Below are 24,924 nucleotides of genomic sequence, written 5' to 3' on the forward strand. Positions count from 1 at the left end.
AGTTGCAATAATTTAATTTAATTGTATTGTAAAAACTTTGACTATTAAACCTTGTCTGTACAAAATAACAAGCCAAAGATGTATGACGATACCACAGTCAAAAGTAACAGTTCAAATGACAACAAGGCATGCCTGGAAACGCTTGCTCCTTAGATTTGCATGCAAAGATTTGCCAGGTCGTCTGGATTCTGTGAAAAACTCCAGGAAATTGCCCTTGACTACTGACATCCCGACTGAAGAATCCCACTTCACACACTCAGACTTTAAACAGATCCAAAATTGTTGGCCTGGCCTGGTGATACATTTATCCTATAACAATTATGCTATGGGTATTATTTTGATTCATAAAGATATACCATTTCAAGTGACCAAAACAATTCAAGATAAGGCCGGTAGATATGTAATTGTTCAAGGCAGACTACTTTTCCTGAAACTAAATTTAGTAAGTATATACCAAATGAGGAAAGTCCAAAATGTTGTTGAAAAAAAATTTCTGACTTTGTCTACATTACATAGAAGTTGTATTGTCGGAGGAGACTCTAATTGCACATTAAATTCCACAGTTGGATCGGGTCTTGACTCTACCAAGGCTCAAACTAGAAAATCAATCAAAACAATGGGTAGTTGATTTTAACTTGGTTGAAATATGGAGGGAGCGTAATCCAAGTAAGAAAGAATATTCTTGTCACTCGGCCGCGTTTAGGTCTCGCTCTCGTATTGATTATTTCCTTGTATCACAAGAGCTTGTAGCCAAAGTTAAAGCATGCTGGTATGATGTCATAGTGATTAGTGATCATGCTGCTATCTCACGAATAATGCATATAGAGAAATGTTTTCAAATCCCGCCAAATTGGCACTTACGAGTGAGCTGGCTACAAAACCCAGACTTTGTTAAGCACGTAAGGGATAAAATTGATACTTTCTTTAAATTCAACACAAATGAAACCAACGCAAGTATCACATGGGAGGCATTTAAAGCATACTTTAGAGGGGAAATAATTAGCTATACAAAATTAAAGGAAAAAAGAAAAGAAATTAAAGATTTGGAAATAAACCTTAATGCAAACTATGACTCTGTTAAAGAAAGAGACCTACTGCTACTAAAACCGAATATAAGAGACTGTCAGCTGATTAAGTAGCACAAAGTCGGTTGTGGTTGAAGCAGACTTATTACGACCAAGGAGAGAAAGCTGGAAAACTGCTATCCTGGCAAATTAAAAAGATGCAATCGAAAAGAACCATTAAATGCATTAGGACCTCGCTCGGTGACACAACAGTGGATCCATTGGAAATAAAGGACAGCTTGAGAGTGTATTACCAATTGTTATATAAATCAGAAATATCTAAAACAATAGAAGGACAAAACAAAGTTATTGATCGATATCAGTTTCAAACGTTGACAGACGATAAAAAAGGGAATTGGATCGTTATTTAACTATTGACTTAAATTTTGAAATCAATTCAAAGCATTTACAGTTAGAGCACAAACTGAAAAAGTAGGTGTTGCATTAAGAGGACAAGAATACAAGATGTTGTTATATGCAGATGAAGTGATTCTTTTTTTAACAAACCTGGGCAATAGTATTCCAAATTTAGTTAAATGTATCAACATTTTTGGACAATTTTCTGGTTACAATAATAACCATACAAAATCCTCCATATTGTTTTCAAATAAGGATGAAAGGTCAAACCCAATCGTAAAAACTCAATGTGTTTAATGCCAGAAAGAGAGATTTACATATCTTGGGGTCAAGCTTACACTTTCAATTAAAACAATTCTGTCTTCAAATTATGATCCTTTATTTGAAGACATAAAAGCAACAATCGATTGCTGTATGACGTTGCCTATATCAGTAATTGGTGTTATAAATATAATAAAAATGAGTATATTGCCTAAATCTATTCCAATCAACACCTCTCCCTTTGTCCAATACATTATGTTACTGTACCTCTCTTATGAAAGAGGGGGGCAACAACTTCCAAATTTAAAATGGTGCTGCTCAGTTACGGCCCCATCATGGTTATCGATTGAACAAACGTCAGTACCATACCTTCCTCCGAGATTATGCTTACAGTATATTCATCCTCCGAGATTATACTTACAGTATATTCATCAGAACCAAAGGTCCTAATAAAAAAGACAAAAATCCCTTCCTGAGGAATACTATTGATGTTTGGTTTAAAGCCCATCAGGACACTAAAGACACCCCTCCCATCCCTCAGTTTACCCCATTGTGGGGGAATACAACTTTTACAGCAGGAAGAAATGATGGAGGCTTTAGAATGTGGGCAGAAAATAGTGTTGGAAAAGTTGGTGATTTGTATACAAATGGCACACTACTTACATTTGAAGAACTTACTCAGAAATACCAAACACCTAAAAAAACACTTTTTTCAATGTTTGCAACTCAGACACTTTATATCCTCAAAATAGAGACGTATAAACTCAGAACCTCCTCTTGAAACATCTTACAATTTCGCATTTTAAGGGAAAAGGCCAAATTTCATTGTATTACTCAGCTTTGGTATCTTATGATGACGAATCTTCTACTGACAAACTAGAGGCATGGAACTCAGACTTTAGGGAAACTGTGTTGGAAGGGAATTGGAATAGAGCATTCCTTAAAGCCCAGAAACAAACAATTAACACAAGAATGAGGTTATTACAATACAAGTGGTTAATGAGGACTTACATAACGCCTGTAAAGTTGAATAGCTGGGTCTCCCGATATTTCAGACACCTGTACTGAATGTGTAAAAGAACGAGGTACTTTCTTTCACTGTGTTTGGGCATGCCCTAATATACGAAGATATTAGACAGAAGTGGTTGGGGCGGTATAGCTCGGTCGGTAGAGTGGCCGTGGCAGCAACTTGAGGGTTCCAGGTTCGATCCCCGCTTCCGCCATCCTAGTCACTGCCGTTGTGTCCTTGGGCAAGACACTTTACCCACCTGCTCCCAGTGCCACCCACACTGGGTTAAATGTAACTTAGATATTGGGTTTCACTATGTAAAGCGCTTTGAGTCACTAGAGAAAAAGCGCTATATAAATAAAATGCACAATGCACAAGTGGCCAGTTCATGTCCAGAGTCAAAGTAAATGTACATCAGCAAGCAACATTTTTGTTTTGGGGAATTACCCAAAAGATTTTGTGGTTTGTGCAAGTAAATGAACCTTAATGACTTTGGACTCCGGCAGGCCAGGAGATTGAGTGCATTATTTTGGGGGAAAAAATAATACATTTTTGGATAAAGGAAATGGCAAGCTATGTCATACTGGGAAAACTGACTTACATTACTTGAGGGAGGGCAGAGGGCTTTGAAGATATGTGGAAACCTTTACTGGAATATATATGGCAATGGAGTGCAAAGCCACCAACATTATAATACCATGTGGAGCTGTGCGATGTGTGTAATGATCATTTTTATTTTATCTTATTTTGTCTGTATTTTATTTTGGTTTTTCACAAAAAATTTAAAATCAATAAATAAATTGTGGGGGGAAAAATAAATGATAAATGTAACCATGATGTATGATAAATAGATGTACCTGTGAATTCACCAAAACGTCTCTATTGTTAATAACTCCCCATGTCGCTACTCCGATGGTCACAATCTGGCCCTGCATGGAGCTGCTCAGAGAGTAATCCCTCACCGCCTGCCCGACATGCTTCATGACACCCGTGTTGGTGCCACCTGTGATGATCCATGCACCTGGGTAGAGCAGAGTATTGCAGTCCTTAATAACATGTCTATTATTATTGATATTACATTTGTTTCAGTAAATAATATTCAACTAAACTAAAACTACTGTTTAGATTCCGGACAAGTAATGTAGACTGTGTTTTATAGTTGTTGCAATTAACAAGCGTCATCCGAAAGGTCAAAACGTTTTGTTTTTTTAAACTTTTGAGGCATATTTCCACCCCAAAATTTGGTTAAACTCCCGACTACAGTAATTCCAATCTTAAACGGCATGCGAATGACTGGTAAACAGTCCGCCTTTCCTTTGGCATAGTATCCAGCCCTGCCAATAACCCCAATTTGGATCAATTGTATGGAAAATAGAAAGATAGATCCATATATAGTTTACCTAGAAATTACAGCTTCCTTTAGAAATGACTTACAAATGACAAGAAATGCAGACTCGAATGAAATGTTTATAATTAAGGGTTTCCCAATACAACTTCTGATAAGATACCGATATTGGAGCGTTGAGTATTGGCCGATACGATATCAGCACGAATCATAGACACTTTTGTAGAAAAGTCTTGATCAAATTAAAATACTCAAACAAAAAACAATAGTAGGTATGAAAAACAATAACCTATTTATTATTAACAGTCTGGAAAGGAACTATGCTGTCTTAAAATTTAAGTGGAGTGGTCATTGTTTTATGAGACACTTAGTGGCCACATTAACTCATTAAGTTCGGCTCATGACGCAGTAATGATGTGGACACGTCTGTTACTGGATATTTTTTCATACGCTTCTGCCTTGGAGACTTTGTACGTGTAAGTAATATGCAACTATACTTATTTGATACTTGCTTATGTTAAAATATTTTGTGGTTCGTCTAGTTTGTGTTCTTAGCTGTTGTGTATCTGCTAGCTCCTAGTAGCCTATAGCCTACAATGTTTATGCTTATTGGAAGACATTTAGCTGTTAACTGGATGTCCAGCTTTGTAAATCAAACGTGCGATTGCTTGTATCAAAGCGTTTGTATCAGAGATATTAGACGCAAGCTGATATAATCCGATACATGTTTTGTTTTTTACTGATATCCGATATCCACCAATATCAATATTGGATCAGGACACCCCTATATGTACTGGCTAATACTTCACAGTGCATCATACCGAAGTGTAATCTGAAAGGATAATGCTATACTACATATTACAATGATACTAACAATAATGGAATTGCTTTTCTTGTTGACAAATGTTTGCCTTATATCATGTATCACTAACATAAACAAGTAAATCAACATGAACGCAGTGTGGCTTGCTTCTACCTAAAAAATTCTGCAACATCTAAGAACTTTTGTTGATTGTCTTGCAATCGGTAAGCAAAGTAACAACTGTTGTACTGCATCAGGTGTTGCTTTAGACTTAGACTTAGACAAACTTTAATGATCCACAAGGGAAATTGTTCAACACAGTAGCTCAGTTACAATGATGGAAAGTGTAAGGATGGAAACGACAATGCAGGTATAAAGACTAATATAGCTGTAAAAAAATCTAACATATATACGAATATATACATAATATGTGTACAGAATAATTTATATACAGATATATTATATTATGTCTATAACATATATACAATATAAACCAATGACCATGTACAATATTACAGTATATACAGTATATATGACAGCAGCAGCAGCAAATAGAGAGTAGGTCCAGCAGGAAATAGAAAATAGACATTATAAACAAAGAGAAGTAGCTAACATGTCAGGTGTCAGGTAATAGGCAGATGTCATCTATTGCTGTATGGCGAGTGATTGTACAGCTGGATGGAGTACGGAATGAAGAAGTTCTTGAATCGCACAGTGCGGGAAGGAAGTTGAAGGAGCCTGTTGGAGTATGAACTCCGCTGTCCCTTAATTGTCAGGTGGAGTGGGTGGGCAGGATTGTCCATGATGGCGAGCAGTTTGTCCAGTGTCCTCCTGTCCCTCACTGACACAAACGCCTCCAACTGCGTGCCAATCGTTTGGCCGGCTTTCCGGATCAGTTTATCAATCCGGTTTGAGTCCCTTTTGCTGGCGCTGCTCCCCCAACAAACCACTGCAAAGTACAGTGCACTGGCCACAACAGACTGATAAAAGATCTCCAACAGCTTGCTGCACACATTAAAGGACCTAAGCTTCCTCAGGAAAAAGAGTCTGCTCCAGTGACGTGCGGTGAGGTTCATGGCTGGTGAGGCACTGACTTCATCACAGTCAGATTTACAAACATATGAACCCTAAAGAGTATCTTATTCACTATTTGATTGGCAGCAGTTAACGGGTTATGTTTAAAAGCTCATACCAGCATTCTTCCCTGCTTGGCACTCAGCATCAAGGGTTGGAGTTGGGGGTTAAATCACCAAAAATTATTCCCAGGCACGGCGCCGCTGCTGCCCACTGCTCCCCTCACCTCCCAGGGGGTGAACAATCAACAATCAGCCTTTTCATATAAAGCCATCAAGGAATGGAACGACCTCACAACAAACTTGAAAAGTCTAACAGATGACTCTTCATTCACAATTGAAGTTAAAAAGTGGCTTTGGAGCAATCAAAGCTGCTCACACGGTCACTAAGATGGGCATTATGTTTGACACATCAACTTCATGTGTATTATATTTATCCATGAGAGCATTTTTATTATAAATTGTGAGGTGTGTCTGTTAAAATCATGGTTGTTTTTACGAATGATGACAGATGTGAACAAGAGCATGTATCGTCTTTGTGTGATGATGTAAATGAGGTGTGGTTGTATTGTATATTAAGTATGTGTCAATGAAAGGGCGTTTTATGACTTTTCTTAATTTAAAAACATGCTATAGTATGTTTTTATTGTCATAATTTTATTGCATGATTTTTGTATCCCTTTAATTTAGGTAGCCAGGGACTGCAGATGGAAATGAGCTATTTAGCTATAATCTGGTACAGAACATATCTGTCTTTGAGCTTAATGTTTCTGTGCATTGTCCCTTCAAATAAAGACTCAACTAAACTAAACAAGGGGATGGGTCAAATGCAGAGGACACATTTCACCACACCTAGTGTGTGTGTGTGTGTGACAATCATTGGTACTTTAACTTAACTTTAACTTTACACTTACAAACTGTAGTACACAAAAAAGCACATTTAATAAAAAGAAACGTTACTATGGTCTTACCTTTACTTATAAGTGCGGGAGCAGTGGTGTTGGTGGTGGAAGAGTCGTGAATGAATGAAATATGCAATCCGCGCTGTAGTCTGCAGGTGTACCTAATGTTGTGTCCCTGTTCACGGCTCCTCCGGCGCGCCGCGCGAACATTGTTGTTTTTGCACTTTTTGGCTTCTTGTTAAGTGACTTTTTTTGGGTGCATTCGGTCTTGCACGTGGGGGTTTGGGTGTGGGCTTTGGTTGGTGTGGCCGCGGCGCTCCCGTCGGGGGTTCTGCGGCGGAGGTGCTTGGCACCAGGAGGCCGGGTTATGAGACGAGCCTCCAGTTTTATGATCGCTCAGCACAATAAATACGTTACATACATACAGTTGTTGACAAAATACACTGTACATTATATACCTCAGCTAACTAAACTATGGAAATGTATAATATAATTCATATAGCAATACGGTCTCACTGCACAGCAGGCCAGCAGTTAGCCGAGTCATTGCGCACAAAATCCGGCCCACAGGAAGTCCCAAGTTAAAAAAAGTTTAAAAAAAAAAATAATTTTTTTTTTTTTTAAATCTTTCCTTTCTAATCCGTTTTCCACCGCTTGTTACTCTTGGTGTCTCCTAGTCGCTCAGGCAAATCATATTGTCTAAAAATGAATTTTCCCATCTATAACGTGACATTGTTGGGCGGCGTGGCGAAGTTGGTAGAGTGGCCGTGCCAGCAATCGGAGGGTTGCTGGTTACTGGGGTTCAATCCCCACCTTCTACCATCCTAGTCACGTCCGTTGTGTCCTTGGGCAAGACACTTCACCCTTGCTCCTGATGGCTGCTGGTTAGCGCCTTGCATGGCAGCTCCCGCCATCAGTGTGTGAATGGGTGAATGTGGAAATACTGTCAAAGCACTTTGAGTACCTTGAAGGTAGAAAAGCGCTATACAAGTATAACCCATTTATCATTATTTATCATTTAATGTTAAATGTTGATGAACATCAATGTTAATTGATGTTAAATGACAAAAAGGATTATAAAGACAATGTATATATGTATATATACATATATATATATATATATATATATATATATATATATATATATATATATATACATATATATATATATATATATATATATATATATATATATATATATATATATATATATATATACATACATATATACATATATATATATATATATATATATATATATATATATATATATATATATATATATATATATATATATACATACATATACATATATATATATGTATGTATATATATATATATATATATATATATATATATATATATATATATATATATATATAGATATATATATATATATATATATATATATATGTATATATATATATATATATTATATATACTACCATTCAAAAGTTTGGTGTCACATTAATATGTCCTTATTTTTGAAGGAAGAGCACTGTACTTTTCAATGAAGATGACTTTAAACTAGTCTTAACTTTAAAGAAATACACTCTATACATTGCTAATGTGGTAAATGACTATTCTAGCTGCAAATGTCTGGTTTTTGGTGCAATATCTACATAGGTGTATAGAGGCCCTTTTCCAGCAACTATCACTCCAGTGTTCTAATGGTACAATGTGTTTGCTCATTGGCTCAGAAGGCTAATTGATGATTACAAAACCCTTGTGCAATCATGTTCACACATCTGAAAACAGTTTAGCTCATTACAGAAGCTACAAAACTGACCTTCCTTTGAGCAGATTGAGTTTCTGGAGCATCACATTTGTGGGGTCAATTAAACGCTCAAATTGGCCAGAAAAAGAGAACTTTCATCTGAAACTCGACAGTCTATTCTTGTTCTTAGAAATGAAGGCTATTCCACAAAATTGTTTGGGTGACCCCAAACTTTTGAACGGTAGTATATATATATATATATATATATATATATATATATATATATATATATATATATATATATATATATATATATATATATATACATATATATATATATATAACATATATACATATACATATATATATATATACACATATATACATATATTTATATATATATATATATATATATATATATATATATATATATATATATATATATATATATATATATATACACATATATACATATACTATATTATATATATATATATATATATATATATATATATATATATATATATATATATATATATATATATATATATATATATACACATATATACATATATATATATATATATATATATATATATACACAGCCTGGCCCCCGGCCAAATTTTTTATAACCCAATGCGGCCCCCGAGTCAAAAAGTTTGGGGACCCCTGCTGTAGAGGATCCAGGGAAAGAGCCACCAGTGGTCTCAGCTGAGGATGGCCTTCTTGGGCAACGGCACTATGCAGGATGTTTTCCATAGCACTGGTATCCGTTCTAGCTTCAGACTCAGGTTGAAGATGGAGTGCAGGATCCCAGTTAGCTGAGCAGCGCAAGTCTTCAGGACCCAGGGGTTGACTCGGTCAGGGCCTGCTGACTTAACTGGATTGACTCTCTCCAGCTGCCGTCTTACAAGTCCAGGTGTCAGACACACCGGACTGGCTTTCTCAGTGGGGATGGAAGTGGGGGAGGGGGGGAGGGGGGAAAGAAACGGCTGTGGCAGGTAAAAGAAAAGGAGTTAGTGTGTTGAAGTTCAGGGGAGGTGTGAGAACAGGAGTAGTGGGGGGAGGGCCAGTAAGGGGTGCGTTGCTAAATCTATTAAAAAACAAATTCAGCTCGTTGGCTTATTCTACACCCCCATCCAGCAGTTTGGCTTTGTTCTTGAAGCCTGTGATGGTCTTCATACCCTTCCAAACCTCACGAGTGTTGTTCTGTTGGAGTTTAGCTTCAAGCTTCCTTCTATAGGCATCTTTCCCTTTTTGAAACTGAACTTTGAGCTGCCACTGAATCCTCTTCAACTCGTCCCGATCACCGGATCTGAAGGCTCGCTTCTTTTTATTTAGCAGCACCTTTAGCTGGCTGGTGATCCAGGGCTTGTTATTTGGGTAACAGTGGACAGTTTTTGTAGGGATGATGGAGTCCTCACAGAAATTGATGTACTCAGTGATGCAGTCTGTGATGTTGTCAATATCTGTCCCGTGAGGCTTACAGAGTACTTCCCAGTCTGTAGTCTCAAAGCAGTCTTGTAAGGCTATGGCCGCCTCAATACTCCTCATTTGCACTGATTTAGTTGAGATGGGCTGCCTCCTCACAGCAGGAACGTAATGAAGTGTTAAAAGCACCAGATTATGATCAGACCGTCCCAAGGGGGGCAGGGCAGTGGCGCTGTATGCATCTTTTGAATTAGCATACAGTAGGTCCAGAGTTGTATTTTCCCGTGTTGCACAGTGTACATATTGATGGAAAGTGGGTAAAATAGAGTCCAGAGAAATGAGAATGAGGGCATCTGGATGTTTGGTCTGTTGCTTAGCAACAGCGGCGTGAATGATGTCACAAGCAGCAGTTTCGTCAGCAGAAGGAGGAACATACACTCCAATGAAGGTTACAGAAGTAAATTTATAGTTGTGGAAGACATTCTCAAGTGATTATACATCATTGATCAGCCTGCTTTAATGTCCGATTTTCTAACCTTGGCACGATCTCTCTGCTTACATTGCAGCCATATTGGCAAATATTTGAGCAACATTTTATTTTTGCTCTCAATAATGGCAACCTGATTGGGATCCGAAGATATTTGGTTCCAACCGCTTTCTTTGTGAGTTACACTGACATAACGCAAATCCAAACAAGGGAGGAATAGTATAAGCATTTGGCCACATGAACCATGCAGTTCAACATCCCATAACATTTTAGAATTTGGTAAAAAAATAAAAATAAAAAAAAAAGCCTCAAAAGTCAAGCAAGACTTGAATCCAAATCTAAAAGAGCGGTATCAAAAAGGCTGCTTGGCCCAGGGCTGGATTTTTATTTGCTCTCAACATATAAAAAAAATACAATTAGAGAAAAAAACATAAAAACAGCAAACATGTAGAAAAAGACAGTTATTTTAGAAGAATAGTCATAGTATAGAATATAGCAATATTGGAGAATAAGGTCTTCATATCAAGAAAAAAAAGTAGTAACCTTGGAAGAAAAAAGTTGCGATTTTACATGAATACAATCTTAGTATGTCATTTTAGAAGCATAAGCGTAAAATATTTATGGAAAAAGGTGTTTTTATTTTTAATTTTTTAAATATTAGTAATTTGAGAACGTTTTTTTATCTAATGCCACCACAGAAGGCTCCCATTCATGGTAAAGACAAAAAGAGCAATACAATGAATTTATTACATGCACCCATTAATTAACCTATGCAGATGCTAACAAAAAGGAGACAGTATTAAGAGTAGCGACGCCATTGTTATTTTATTTTACTTTTTACACTTGTATGACAGTTAAGAATGTTAAAACACTGCTAAAGTGCTGCCTATACAACAATAAAGGTCTTATGAGGGCGACACTTAACTAACTCAAACAACTCACTTAACTTTGAAATCTGAAAAATTCAGAAGTTGACCAACATGTTGATGGACTGATGAACCTGTTAGTACTTGTATAGTTGTATGCTGTCAGAGACGCTAACCTGTTGTCTGGGCCACTTTGATGAGACCCCTTTGGAAGACGTTCTTGAGCCGTGTCTTCAGATAGAAGTTCTTGGCTCCTCCGGTCACTGAGATCAACAAGTTGGGAGGAGACAGTTTCCACTGTTCAGTCAGTAACTGGTAGAGGACCTCAGGACTGGTCTCAGTGGACACTCGGGCATACTGAAAATGAAGGGAAAACATAAAACGGTGTGTTTTGGGGACCATTTAGTTTTAACCCAACCACTCCCAAATTGAGGAGTGTTCGGAAAAAACAGTAAATAAAGTCTTTGGCATAGAAATGAAAGAACATGTTGTGCTTGACAATAACTGAACTTAGTAGCGTCAGATATAAGGAAAAGAGTACTGGTCCAAGAATAGATCCCTGGGGCACGCCAGATAATAGCGGCGCACTAGAAGACACAAAGTATGTACCGTATTTTTCGGAGTATAAGTCGCTCCGGAGTATAAGCCGCACCGGCCGAAAATGCATAATCCTTTCCATCATTGTAACTGAGCTACTGTGTTGAACAATTTCCCTTGTGGATCATTAAAGTTTGTCTAAGTCTAAATCTATAAATAAGGGAAAAAACATATATACTGTAAGTCGCACTGGAGTATAAATCGCATTTTTGGGGGAAATGTATTTGATAAAACCCAACACCAAGAATAGACATTTGAAAGGCAATTTAAAATAAATAAAGAATAGTGAACAACAGGCTGAATAAGTGTACGTTATATGATGCATAAATAACCAACAGAGAACGTGCCTGGTATGTTAACGTAACATATTATGGTAAGAGTCATTCAAATAACTATAACATATAGAACATGCTATACGTTTACCAAACAATCTGTCACTCCTAATCGCTAAATCTGATGAAATCTTATACGTCTAGTCTCTTACGTGAATGAGTTAAATAATATTATTTGATATTTTACGGTAATGTGTTAATAATTTCACACATAAGTCGCTCCTGAGTATAAGTCGCACCCAAACTATGAAAAAAACTGCGACTTATAGTCCGAAAAATACGGTAAGTACGTAAGTAAGTACATTTTATTTATAAAGCGCTTTTCACAGATAAAATCACAGAGCGCTGTATAAAACATAGGTGAAGTACAACAACAATTTTAAAATTCATAGTTAAAAGGTGCATTAACTAAGACCTTTACTAAAAAGAGACATTTTCAAATGTTTCTTTAAGGTTTCAACACAGTCAAGATTATGGAGGGACTGGTGCAAATTGTTCCAGAGTCTGGGAGCTATAGCCTGGAATGCCAGGTCTCCACGGGTTTTAAAACAAGTTTTTGAGGATCTTTAGAAGACCCTTGCCTGAAGACTGGAGGCTACGCCCTGAAGAGTAGGAGCATAGCAAGTCAGTGACGTACTGAGGGGCCCCACCATGCAACGCACGGAAAGTCAGGACTAAAATCTTAAACTCAATGCGGAATTTGACTGGAAGCCAATGAAGACTGGATGAAACGGGGGTATAATGGGCTGTTCTGGGTGCACCGGTCAAAAGTCTGGCAGCCGCATTTTGTATAGTCTGAGGTCTCTTTAGCGTTGACTTGTTAAATAGAGTGAAAAGAGAATTGCAATAGTCAATACGAGACGAAATGAACGCATAAATGATCATTTCGAGATCCAATTTTGACAACAAATTTCTCACTTTAGAAATATTACTGACAGTTTTTGGTCAGTTGACGGCAGTGACCCTCCAAAGACATGGACTGATCAAACACAACCCCAAGGTTTCTGAAACTGTTTTTAACAGATGCACCCAGAGCCCCAAGGGAGTTATTGATCAGTTTCCATTTTGTTACAATTAATCTGGAGGAAATTTGAGGACAACCAGTTTTTAACACAGAATACGCACTCCAAGAACTCAGATAAAAAGTGACCATTCATCGTGCCTGCAAAAGTCCTGTCTGTTAATATACAGTCGTGGTCAAACGTTTACATACACATTTAAAAGAACATAATGTCATGGCTGTCTTGAGTTTCCAATCATTTATACAACTCTTATTTTTTTGTGATAGAGTGATTGGAGCACATACTTGTTGGTCACAAAAAACATTCATGAAGTTTGGTTCTTTTATGAATTTATTATGGGTCTACTGAAAATGTGACCAAATCTGCTGGGTCAAAAGTATACATACAGCAATGTTAATATTTGGTTACATGTCCTTTGGCAAGTGTCACTGCAATAAGGTGCTTTTGGTAGCCATCCACAAGCTTCTGGTTGAATTTTTGACCACTCCTCTTGACAAAATTGGTGCAGTTCAGCTAAATTTGTTGGTCTTCTGTCATGGACTTGTTGGTGTGGTGGTGGTAGTATTATGCTCTGGGCCTGTTTTGCTGCAAATGGAACTGGTGCTTTACAGAGAGTAAATGGGACAATTAAAAAGGAGGATTACCTCCAAATTCTTCAGGACAACCTAAAATCATCAGCCCAGGGGTTGGGTCTTGGGTGCAGTTGGGTGTTCGAACAGGACAATGACCCCAAACACATATCAAAAGTGGTAAAGGAATGGCTAAATCAGGCTAGAATTAAGGTTTTAGAATGGCCTTCCCAAAGTCCTGACTTAAACGTGTGGACAATGCTGAAGAAACAAGTCATGTCAGACAACCAACAAATTTACCTGAACTGCACCAATTTTGTCAAGAGGAGTGGTCAAAAATTCAACCAAAAGCTTGCCAGAAGCTTGTGGATGGCTACCAAAAGCACCTTATTGCAGTGAAACTTGCCAAGGGACATGTAACCAAATATTAACATTGCTGTATGTATACTTTTGACCCAGCAGAGTTGGTCACATTTTCAGTAGACTCATAATAAATTCATAAAAGAACCAAACTTCATGAATGTTTTTTGTGACCAACAAGTATGTGCTCCAATCACTCTATCACAAAAAAATAAGAGTTGTAGAAATGATTGGAAACTCAAGACAGCCATGACATTATGTTCTTTACAAGTGTATGTAAACTTTTGACCATGACTGTAAGTACGACATGAACCATTAAAGAACAGACCCAAAGTCCAACTATTTGAGCCAAACATTTAATGAGAATGGAGCAGTGGATGACAAGGGAAGCTCAGCTGTAAAACAAAGTGGACAATAATGTACATTTTATTGACTTAATATGTGCGAGAATGTGTTAAATTTTGGTTCAGAATGAGCTACTTTGGCGTCGGCTGACGTGACTTTCTTCTCATTCATTGAGGTAGCGTCACAGCGCATTAAACAGTGTCCAAGTTAAGCGAGCGTCCATTGAGCTCATTTACATTAAAACCCCCTCCTCCCTCCGAGGGAGGGAGGCGTGTTGGGTGCCCGAAACCCCCCGCCGGAAGCGGATGCCGGTTCCGAAAGGCGAGCGGCCAATTATTCAGGCCGGGTCGGTAAAAAATTTTTTTACGCAGACTTAGTATTTGTGAAAAATATACACAGTTTTAACACATACTGTATATGTTTTGTTAAACCACTAATGGTAACATAAGCTTTTATTTTGCATTGAAAAATGTAACTGTGAGAAAATTGCAAACGGTCATCGTCACGCCAAATTATTGTTAAAACGTATTCATATTTTGTTTTGTGTTTTACCCCTCATAGCTTGCTAGCTAGCTAGAAACTTTGTTTGTAGCTACTGTCCCGCTATATTATAAAAAAATAAATAATAATTTACAAACACAAGCTATGGGATGACGTAGGCGGAAACGTGACACCGGAAGTAAATGTGGTGGGGAGGTATTTATAGGGGGGAAGAAACTCGGCGTGGCACTACCTCGCAAATATTATTACCAATTGACTGGATTGTGTTTGCTTAACAATAAGCTAAAAATGGTGGTGTCACTGAATGACATTTTTCTTTATCTTTCCAAGGGGACTTATGTCCAACACAGGCAGCCTTCGAAAAATTTCAAGCGGAGTGTTAGGGCCGCTGCTGAGAACTTCTGTCTTCGTGGTAACGTGCAAAAAATATGAATTAATATATAATACTGTTAAATGTCTGTACTTTAAATCAACATTATTGTTGAAACCATTTCACTACAATATTGTGTGTGCTGCTGTCCTGTGTAGGAGAGGTCCTGTACCATGGGAACAGAAAGGTCATTATGACGGAGGAGGAGAAAGTGGCTGTGTTAACCGAAGCCCATGCAGGCCATTTTGGACCACGGAGGATGCAAACGAAGATTACTCCCCGGTTTTATTGGCGGTCCATCACACAGGACACAGTGGATTGGGTAAGCAATCTCCTAGAAGGAAGATATTTGTTTTTTATTTTTATTTTTAGTTGAAACACTCAGGTTAGTAGTTAGAGGTAGGTCGCAAAGTGTTGTGGAATCAAATCATATCTACAGTATGTTTCCCTTTATTACTTCTTTTAGGTGCACTCATGTCCTGATTGCCAGCGCTTTAAAAAAATAATGACCGAGGCGCCTGAGCTGAAGCCCATCAAGGTCGTATCACCTTGGTACATTGTTGGTGAGTGGCTTTATTCACACATCCCTCACATTTTCACACACAACTATACAAAAACTCAGTCCACATTCAAATATTTGCTAAACTGAGAACTGGAATTCATGCTCTAGGTGTGGACCTCTTTGGACCTGTGGAAAAGTCGTCAAAGGGGAACAGTTGTTGTCTCACTTTGACCGATTATTTCACCAAGTGGGTTGAAGTAAGAACATTCCCAAAAAAGACAGCAGCCAATGTGAAGGAGGTATTTTTTATATTTTGGTGTTTCACTTACCCATGGCCATAATCAGAAAGGGAAAAAGCCACCAAAGTGCATAATTTATATATATATATATATGTATTTATATATATATATATATATATATATATATATAAAATTCTATTGTAATTATTAGTTGTACTAATATAATTTCTGTGGTGCCCCACAGGCCTTGAGGGACATTTTCTACACTCATGGTTTGCCTGAAGTTATCCTCACTGACCAGGACACTGAATTCAAGAAAGAGGTAACTTTTCTTTTTCTACAACTGCACGTTTAAACTGGCCATATTTTTAGCAGACACACACATTCCTCAAAACACAAGTAACGGACTCCTTTTTCGTGTATAGGCTGAGGTAGCTTTCAAGCAGTTGGGCATTAAACATCAAGTTTCGTCAGCATACCACGCCCAGACCAATGGGCTTGATAAGAGGACGAACCAAACCATTAAAGAGTCTATTGGGAAGACCATCAGGGGCCAACAGGAGAAGTGGGAGGACAAGCTCAGGGAGATAGTGTATGCCCATAACACCTGTGAACAGGCATCGACCAGGTACTCCCCCTTCCGCCTGATGTTTGGTCGAGAGGCACGGATGTTTACGGAGGTAGGTGGTTTGTTTTTATTTAGCTCTATGTAGGTCAAATCAAAATGAGTGCTAATTACACAGTGGTACCTCGCAATACGAGTTCATTTCATTCCTAGACGAGCTCATTATGTGAAACTCATTTTGTGAGACAAATATTCCCATAAGAAATGATATTCGTGCCATCCATACATTCCACGACCCTAATATAACCACAGCCTTTTTAACCAAAATAATACGCTCCTGTGTAGATGAAAGTGTCTTTGTAGCCATAAATTCATACTTAGAAGTCTGTGTTGTCTTTCAATGTGTTAAAGGTTACAACGGAGTGTCCTCAGGTGATGGCAGCTCCTGACCAGGCTGATTCTCTGGAGGACTTTGTGCAGCTCCGTGTTGGCCAGGATGAGGACGTTTTTGGAAAGGTACTCGTTCTGTTGATGTATGACAACGTGTCCTGTTGAAGGATGATTACTTAATGGCTACTGGTTAATATTTAGTTATTTATTTTTCTGTAAATGCTCTGTAATCTAAACATCTTGAATCAATTAAGGTGATCAACAATGTGGAGAGGGCCCAAGAGAGACAGAAATTGTTATACCAGCAGAGGATGAAGAAGGGGGTCAAGCGCTTCATCATCCAACCTGGAATGGAGGTCCTCAAGAAGGATGTGAGGAAGAAAGGGAAACCTTGGCGAACCATGGACCCAAACTGGAGCCAGACCATCTACAGGTATGCTTATCTAATGTCCCATTACATTTCATACCAAAAGTATCGCTGATGGCTTTTTTTCTATTTTCAGCTCAATACATCTGTTTGATTGTTATCTGTAAAAACATTTGCAAAAAAAAAAAATTATTTGATTGGAACCAAGTTAATGGTGGTCTTTGACTATTGTACTCTAGAATTGTAATTCAGTCTGAATGTACTCACATGCTTGAATGCAATATTGAATTCTAACCACAACGTTACTGGTAAAATGTTTCATGATTGTCATATTGGTGATGACCAAGCCAGAACTCATTCCCTTGATGTTACAGGGTTACGGAGATTCTTCCAAACAATTTGGTTAGGTTGGAGACCCTGGATGGAAAGCCCAAGCATATGATGACCCCGTATGCATCACTGAAACCTCTGCGCCAGAGTATGTCAAACTGAATGCTGTTTACAGGCAATTTTTGTTCAGAGATCTTAATATCCCTCCCCTGTATCATAATATGCCTCCTCTCTCATTTAGGGACTCACCCTGGCAGGCCAAAGGATTCCCCTTCAGCCCCTGTGCTTCCAGGAGATGCTGAAATGCCGACTTCATCATCGGAGAAGGAAACTGAGGTACTTTTTCAGAAAAAAAGTGTTTATGTGTCCATACATGTAGCTTTCTAACTATTTGTATGATTGACACAGGTCCAGTGTCATTGTTTCACGGACCATTCCTATGCTGGCCCCACATCACCCTGGAAAAAGGAGCTGCACCCCGACCAGAAACAACTGGTGAGCAGGTTTCAAATTGAGTAAAATTTTGACATTGGCGCCAGTATATGATTAAAAATATATACATTTATTGCTTTGTGAAGTGGCCAAGGTTATCTTCAAGTCGAGTAATGTAAAATTTTCTCATGAACAGCTCGAGTATGTTTTGGCCTGCGATCGTCCAGCTATGGAACTGATCGTTAAAGAGGGAGGGGTGCGAGAAGAGTTTTGGTCTCTTGGGTTGTCCAGAGACATGGACTCCACGGTCAGTACTGTAACTGTTATGTTTGTTTCACTTGACTCTTATTCCATGGATATGTATAACTTTGTTACATCTGTAATGTGTATCAGACAGATCAAAAAGGCTTGCCCCCCGCTTGTTCAGGAAGCTGCTCAGAGACATGTATGATTTCTTAGAGCTGCACAACAGAGCCTGCTTTTGGTCATTAAAAAATCTGATTCAATGGTTAATATAAAACCTCACATATCCTCATGTTTTTGGATTCAAAACAGGGGAAAAATGTCTTCATTGCCAGCGTTTAGGGTCTGCAGAAACTCAGTCCAGGCCATCGACTGCGTCATCAAAGAATAGCTGAATACAGTACTGGTATGCCATGACACAAAAGTGAATAAATTGTATCATACCTATGTTGCTCCATTAAAAAAAAAATGATTGGAGAAATATGTAAGCTGGGGGAAAAAATAACTGGTTCAAAAATAATAATCTAATAACCTTTATTGGTTTGTACCTTGATGTGGTTTAAGAGCTTTTCACTATAACATGTCTACTTCTGAGGTGACCACCACTTGTGATTATAATTGACACTTTGTCCTTTATCTGTGTTCCCCATTCTTTAGGTGCAGCTCGCGCAAAACAAAACATTTGTATACAATAAAAAATCATTTTACATTGCAGTTTTTTGCCTCATTTTAAAGTCTTGAAGAAATACCCAAGGTTTTTCTTTATTTTTATGTTCTTATTCTAAATATTGTCGTTTGTCTGACCACGGGTCATCTGACTTCACTGAGGTACATATGTGCAGTGCTATTTACATTAGGCTGACCATACGTCTTCTTTTCCCCGAACATGTCCTCTTTTGCGGGGGTGTCCGGGCGGGGTTTCTTAAATGCCTCAAAAGTCCGGCATTTTGAGTTAGGGTTGCGTGTATTTTCAATGTACGTTCAGGGTTAAGTTAAGAAGGGGTTAAACAAAACAAACTGTGAAGGTGCGCACGCAGAAACATTCGTGAGGGAGGGGCAGAGACAGAGAGCTAGTGAGTGGAGACAGACATGAAATCAAGAAATGCCGAAAAGTAAATGCAACTTCACGGATGATTTGCGGAAAAAGTATTTGTGTTTTCGACCTGGCCGTGACACATGGAAAGTAGAATGCACTGTGTGCAAAGCAGGAACATATGTATCTGTGGCAAATAAAGGGGCCAAAGATCTACAAGCCCAAATTGACACTACAAAGCACAAAACAGCTGTGCTGGACGAGAGCTCATCTGCTGTTTTTTGTTTAAATGTAATTAACTTCTTTTGAGGCATTATTTATGTTTAGATTATATACAAGAGGTTATTTTGAATATTTCTACCTCTGCACTTTTTTTCCAAAACTGTGAATGTTACAGAATATAAGTGTGACTTAATTTGTTATACTGTCTAGCAGTGTTGGCGTTAACACTTTTTGTGTCTAACGCATTTAAATCAGAAAGGACGCAGATTTTTTTTATTTGACCATGTGCGGCCCACAGGTAATGTTTTAAAGGCTCACGGCACATTCTAAAAATACTATTAAAATAAACAAAAACATAACAAAAGTGAAATAAAAAAGCTTACAGGTGAAATGTAATTTAGAAACAGTTGCAATGTTGACTAATAAAACAAAAATGTTTTTTTTTCTTTCAAACTGTAATTGCTCAAAACATAATATTAATCAAAATCAATGTTATTATGAATTATTGACTTATCAAAGGTTCCGATTACTTCACATCAAATATTCCACTAAGAAAAATATTTTTGGTGGAAGATTTTGCATATTTTGTGTTTGCCATAAAAAACATAGTTTTGTTTGACAAAAAAGGGCGAAAAGCAAACAAAAAACACAACATAAAAAAACTAAAACATTTTGAAATGAGGAATAGATGTGAAGTTGATGTAGACTCCAGAGATTTAAGCGTTAAATATCAAATGTATGTATGCCCTGGCACACCATTATCATCATTTCATGACCCAAGCAAAACACTTTTTACACATTTATACTGAAATAAATACACCTACAACTTATTCAATAAAAACATAGAAAAAACTAGCAGCAGTGATAAAGTTTAGATCCATGAAGGAAAGAAGAAAGTGAATGAATGTTTATAACTGAATACATTTACATATGTATACACATTTGTTTTCTTTTGTATTATTTTTTTTAATGAATTAAAGGCCTACTGAAACCCACTACTACCGACCACGCAGTCTGATAGTTTATATATCAATGATGAAATCTTAACATTGCAACACATGCCAATACAGCCGGGTTTACTTATAAAGTGCAATTTTAAATTTCCCGCTAAACTTCCGGTTGAAAACATCTATGTATGATGACGTATGCGAGTGACGTCAATCGTTGAAACGGAAGTATTCGTACACCATTGAATCCAAAACAAAAAGCTCTGTTTTCATCTCAAAATTCCACAATATTCTGGACATCTGTGTTGGTGAATCTTTTGCAATTTGTTTAATGAACAATGAAGACTGCAAAGAAGAAAGTTGTAGGTGGGATCGGTGTATTAGCGGCGGACTACAGCAACACAACCAGGAGTACTTTGAGATGGATAGCAGACGCGCTACCGTGAGTACAGCTTTGGCTTCCAAACATTTGATCGCTTGCCCGTACGTGCGTGGCGCTATGTGCATGTCACGTACGTATATGTTTCTTGCCGACTCTGATGGCGGCCGGGGTGTCGTCGAAAGCTACAACGCCTGCCGCCGCACCGCTGTCCTCACCTTGACTTCCTCCGTCTCCGGGCCGCCGACCGCATCAGTGATCGGGTGAAGTCCTTCGTCGCGCCGTCGATCGCTGGAATGCAGGTGAGCACGGGTCGTGATGAGCAGATGAGAGCTGGCGTAGGTGCAGAGCTAATGTTTTTAGCATAGCTCTGTCGAGGTCCCGTAGCTAAGTTAGCTTCAATGGCGTCGTTAGCAACAGCATTGTTAAGCTTTGCCATGCTGGAAAGCATTAACCGTGTATTTACATGTGCATGGTTTAATAGTATTGTTGATTTTCTGTATATCCTTCCAGTCAGGGGTTTATTTATTTTGTTTCTATCTGCATTTAAGCACGATGTTATCACGTTAGCGCCGTAGCTAAAGAGCTTCGCCGATGTATTGTCCATTTCGCGTTCTCGACTCTCATTTTCAAGAGGATATAGTATCCGAGGTGGTTTAAAATACAAATCCGTGATCCACAATAGAAAAAGGAGAAAGTGTGGAATCCAATGAACCCTTGTACCTAAGTTACGGTCAGAGCGAAAAAAGATACGTCCTGCACTGCACTCTAGTCCTTCACTCTCACGTTCCTCATCCACGAATCTTTCATCCTCGCTCAAATTAATGGGGTAATCGTCGCTTTCTCGGTCCGAATCGCTCTCGCTGCATTGTAAACAATGGGGAAATGTGAGGAGCCTTTCAACCTGTGACGTCACGCTACTTCTGGTACAGGCAAGGCTTTTTTTATCAGCGACCAAAAGTTGCGAACTTTATCGTCGTACTAAATCCTTTCAGCACAAATATGGCAATATCGCAAAATGATCAAGTATGACACATAGAATGGATCTGCTATCCCCGTTTAAATAAAAAAAAAATCATTTGAGTAGGCCTTTATGTAACGTTTATGATAACCTTTTTCCAAAACACAACATAGAATGTGAGATATAACCGGATAATGCATACATTTGTCATTTATTTTCAAAACGCTTACAAAAAAGTGGTACCCCAAAAATTTACTCTGGCACCCCATTTTTATGACTTGATGGGGTCCCTGGGACCCCATTTTGAAAATTCCTAGCGCCAACACTGCTGTCAACAGAGGAGAAAAAATGCTTTATTTAAATAAATATATTAATTATGAAGCAAGTTCGAGTATCATTGGCAAATTTTCACCTACTCCCGGCCTTGGCGTGCTGCCCGCCTTGGCACGCATATACTGTATGTGTCTTCTTTTTGGGATTTCAGAATATGGTCAGCCTAATTTACATTATGGACAAACAATTGGGCATATACTTATTATTAGGCAGCTTCAATTATACCTCAACTGATAATTGGCTCATTATGGAAAGTGACTTGACACGGAGGGCAAAGTTTATAATTGTAGAGAATTCAAAGTCATGTTAGGGTTATTATCAGGGTTGTTGGCAATTATTTTTATTATTTGCTAAAAACTGCTCCTACTCACGTCTCAATATTGGGCTACCACGGACCAGCCGCATACAGTAAAGGTATGTTCTTACTCGAAGTTAGAGTGAATCTCAGTAAATCGTGTTTGCCAACAATATCAACCTAAAACCCATCCGTCTGGAAGAAAAATTAACCCTGAAGTAGTGTTGACCCGTGGAAAACGAATCAAAAATCGTTTAATTCTCCGTCCTGTACGGTAGTCAAATGTGAAATGAGTATTTGTTCACATATGCATTCCCAAAGTAACACGATTTATGGGAAACATGAGTGCTGACGTAAAAACAACGAATGAAACAAAAAAAATTTAAGTTCACATAAATGTCATTTTAATTTAGTTCACTTACACAGAGAACAAAAAAAAACTGAATTTAACGAATACATTTAGTTTTAATGGGGGGGATAAGATTTTTGTAGGGGGAAGAAATTTGGCGTGACAGCTGCCTGTTCATGCCAACATTGACATTTAGTTGGCACACAGAAAACAATTGGATGTATTTGGTGACCAACAAGCAAACATTTGCCAAAGTTAGAGGTTAAATTACACTGCTTCTTACCTTACATGTAGGTCACTTTCATCATTTCATGTCCACTTCCAATTATTATCATTAGCACTAGCTAGCTAGCACATGAGCTAGCATGACACATGGCTATCTTGACACTTCCTATTGCATAATTTGGAAGGTATCAAAATAAAGTGTATTGACTACAATCATACAAGCTCAAACTTGACAAGCGTAGAAAGGCAATACATTTGGTAAAAAACCTGGACAATAATCATAAAAATAATAACAGTTACAATGGAACTGTTCTGCACATGTTGGAGTCCAGGAAGTTGCCTGTTAGCGAACAAGCAAATAGAATTATCCTGCTTCACAATTATTATTATTATTATTATTATTTGGTGGATTCTTCTTTTCATTTCAACTGAATTAAAAAACACTTTTTGCCGACATCTTACATGTTTTGTGTTTATTTTTATTTTTATAATGGCTATAGAACAGAGGTGTCCAAAGTGCGGCCCGGGGGCCATTTGCGGCCCGCAGCTGATTGTTTACCGGCCCACCACACATTCTGGAAATGCTATTGCAAAAATTAAAAAAACATTAAAAAAAGTGGAATGAGGTGATATCTAACTAGAAAAAGTTGCAATGTTGACACAAAGCTGCCATGTAGGCTGTTTTTCTTTTGTCTGTCTTTATTTTTCTTTTTTTTGCCATTGCGCAAAAAAAAAAAATGTTATAATGAATTATTGACCTATTCAAGGCTCCAATTATTTCAAATATTTCACTTTAAAATGTTTTATGTGGAAAATATTGCAGAAAATATTGTGTGGTTGCCATACAAAAACATTAACGTTTTCTTTGACTAAAGAGCTTAAAACAAACAAAATAATAGTTCAAACGTAAAATCGACAGATATATCTGAAGTTGATCTTGTAACTTAAGTGTTGAAAGTAAAAAAGACACTAATAAAAATGTATCACTTTATATGAGTGGGGCACCTTTTGTATCCCAAATATATTTAATGGGATTTTACTTATCTTTTCACAGTGATTACTCAAAAATAATAATGAATTAAAATCAATGGTGTCCTGCATTATTGATCTTTTTAAGGCTCTAATTACTTCACATCAAGCATTGCTTTCTGAATGTTTTGGGCAGTGGGGGAAATACTGCATATTTCGGTTTTATTATAAAAAAAACAAATTTTCTTTGACAGAAAAGGCATAAAACCTTTTTTTTTTTTTTTTACTTTATATCAACCTGAAGTTGATATACTGAAGAGATTTACTGTAAATGATAAATGATAAATGGGTTATACTTGTATAGCGCTTTTCTACCTTCAAGGTACTCAAAGCGCTTTGACAGTATTTCCACATTCACCCATTCACACACACATTCACACACTGATGGCGGGAGCTGCCATGCAAGGCGCTAACCAGCAGCCATCAGTAAGCGTTAAATAAATAAAAATAATAATAATTTGACTTGTTTTTAACATTTTAATGACTTAGACCCTTTATGGTCCCCGGAAGCCCTAAAGGTAAAATACATTTAAAAAAATCCATATATTTTGTTATGGTTTGAAAATGAAAAATATCAAAATGGCCCCCGCATGCTTTAATATTTCCGTGTGCGGCCCTCAGTGGAAAAAGTTTTGACACCCCTGCTATAGAGGGATTCGGATTTTCTCACATT

The 24,924-nt window shown here is 37.7% G+C and overlaps 1 protein-coding gene across 1 annotated transcript in view; it reads right to left on the reverse strand.

Annotated features, from left to right (window-relative positions):
* The window catches only part of trpm2 (transient receptor potential cation channel, subfamily M, member 2), an 89,320-nt gene that overhangs the window by 54,125 nt on the left and 10,271 nt on the right, over window positions 1–24,924 (reverse strand). Inside the window, exons 3-4 of the mRNA XM_062070028.1 lie at window positions 11,491–11,671; window positions 3,549–3,712 (exon numbers count right to left, since the gene is read on the reverse strand). Coding sequence (XP_061926012.1) covers window positions 3,549–3,712; window positions 11,491–11,671 — 345 coding nt within the window. The remainder of the gene's footprint in view (window positions 1–3,548; window positions 3,713–11,490; window positions 11,672–24,924) is intronic.

This window comes from Entelurus aequoreus, linkage group LG14 (genome assembly GCF_033978785.1).
Source record: "Entelurus aequoreus isolate RoL-2023_Sb linkage group LG14, RoL_Eaeq_v1.1, whole genome shotgun sequence".
NCBI lineage: Eukaryota > Metazoa > Chordata > Actinopteri > Syngnathiformes > Syngnathidae > Entelurus > Entelurus aequoreus.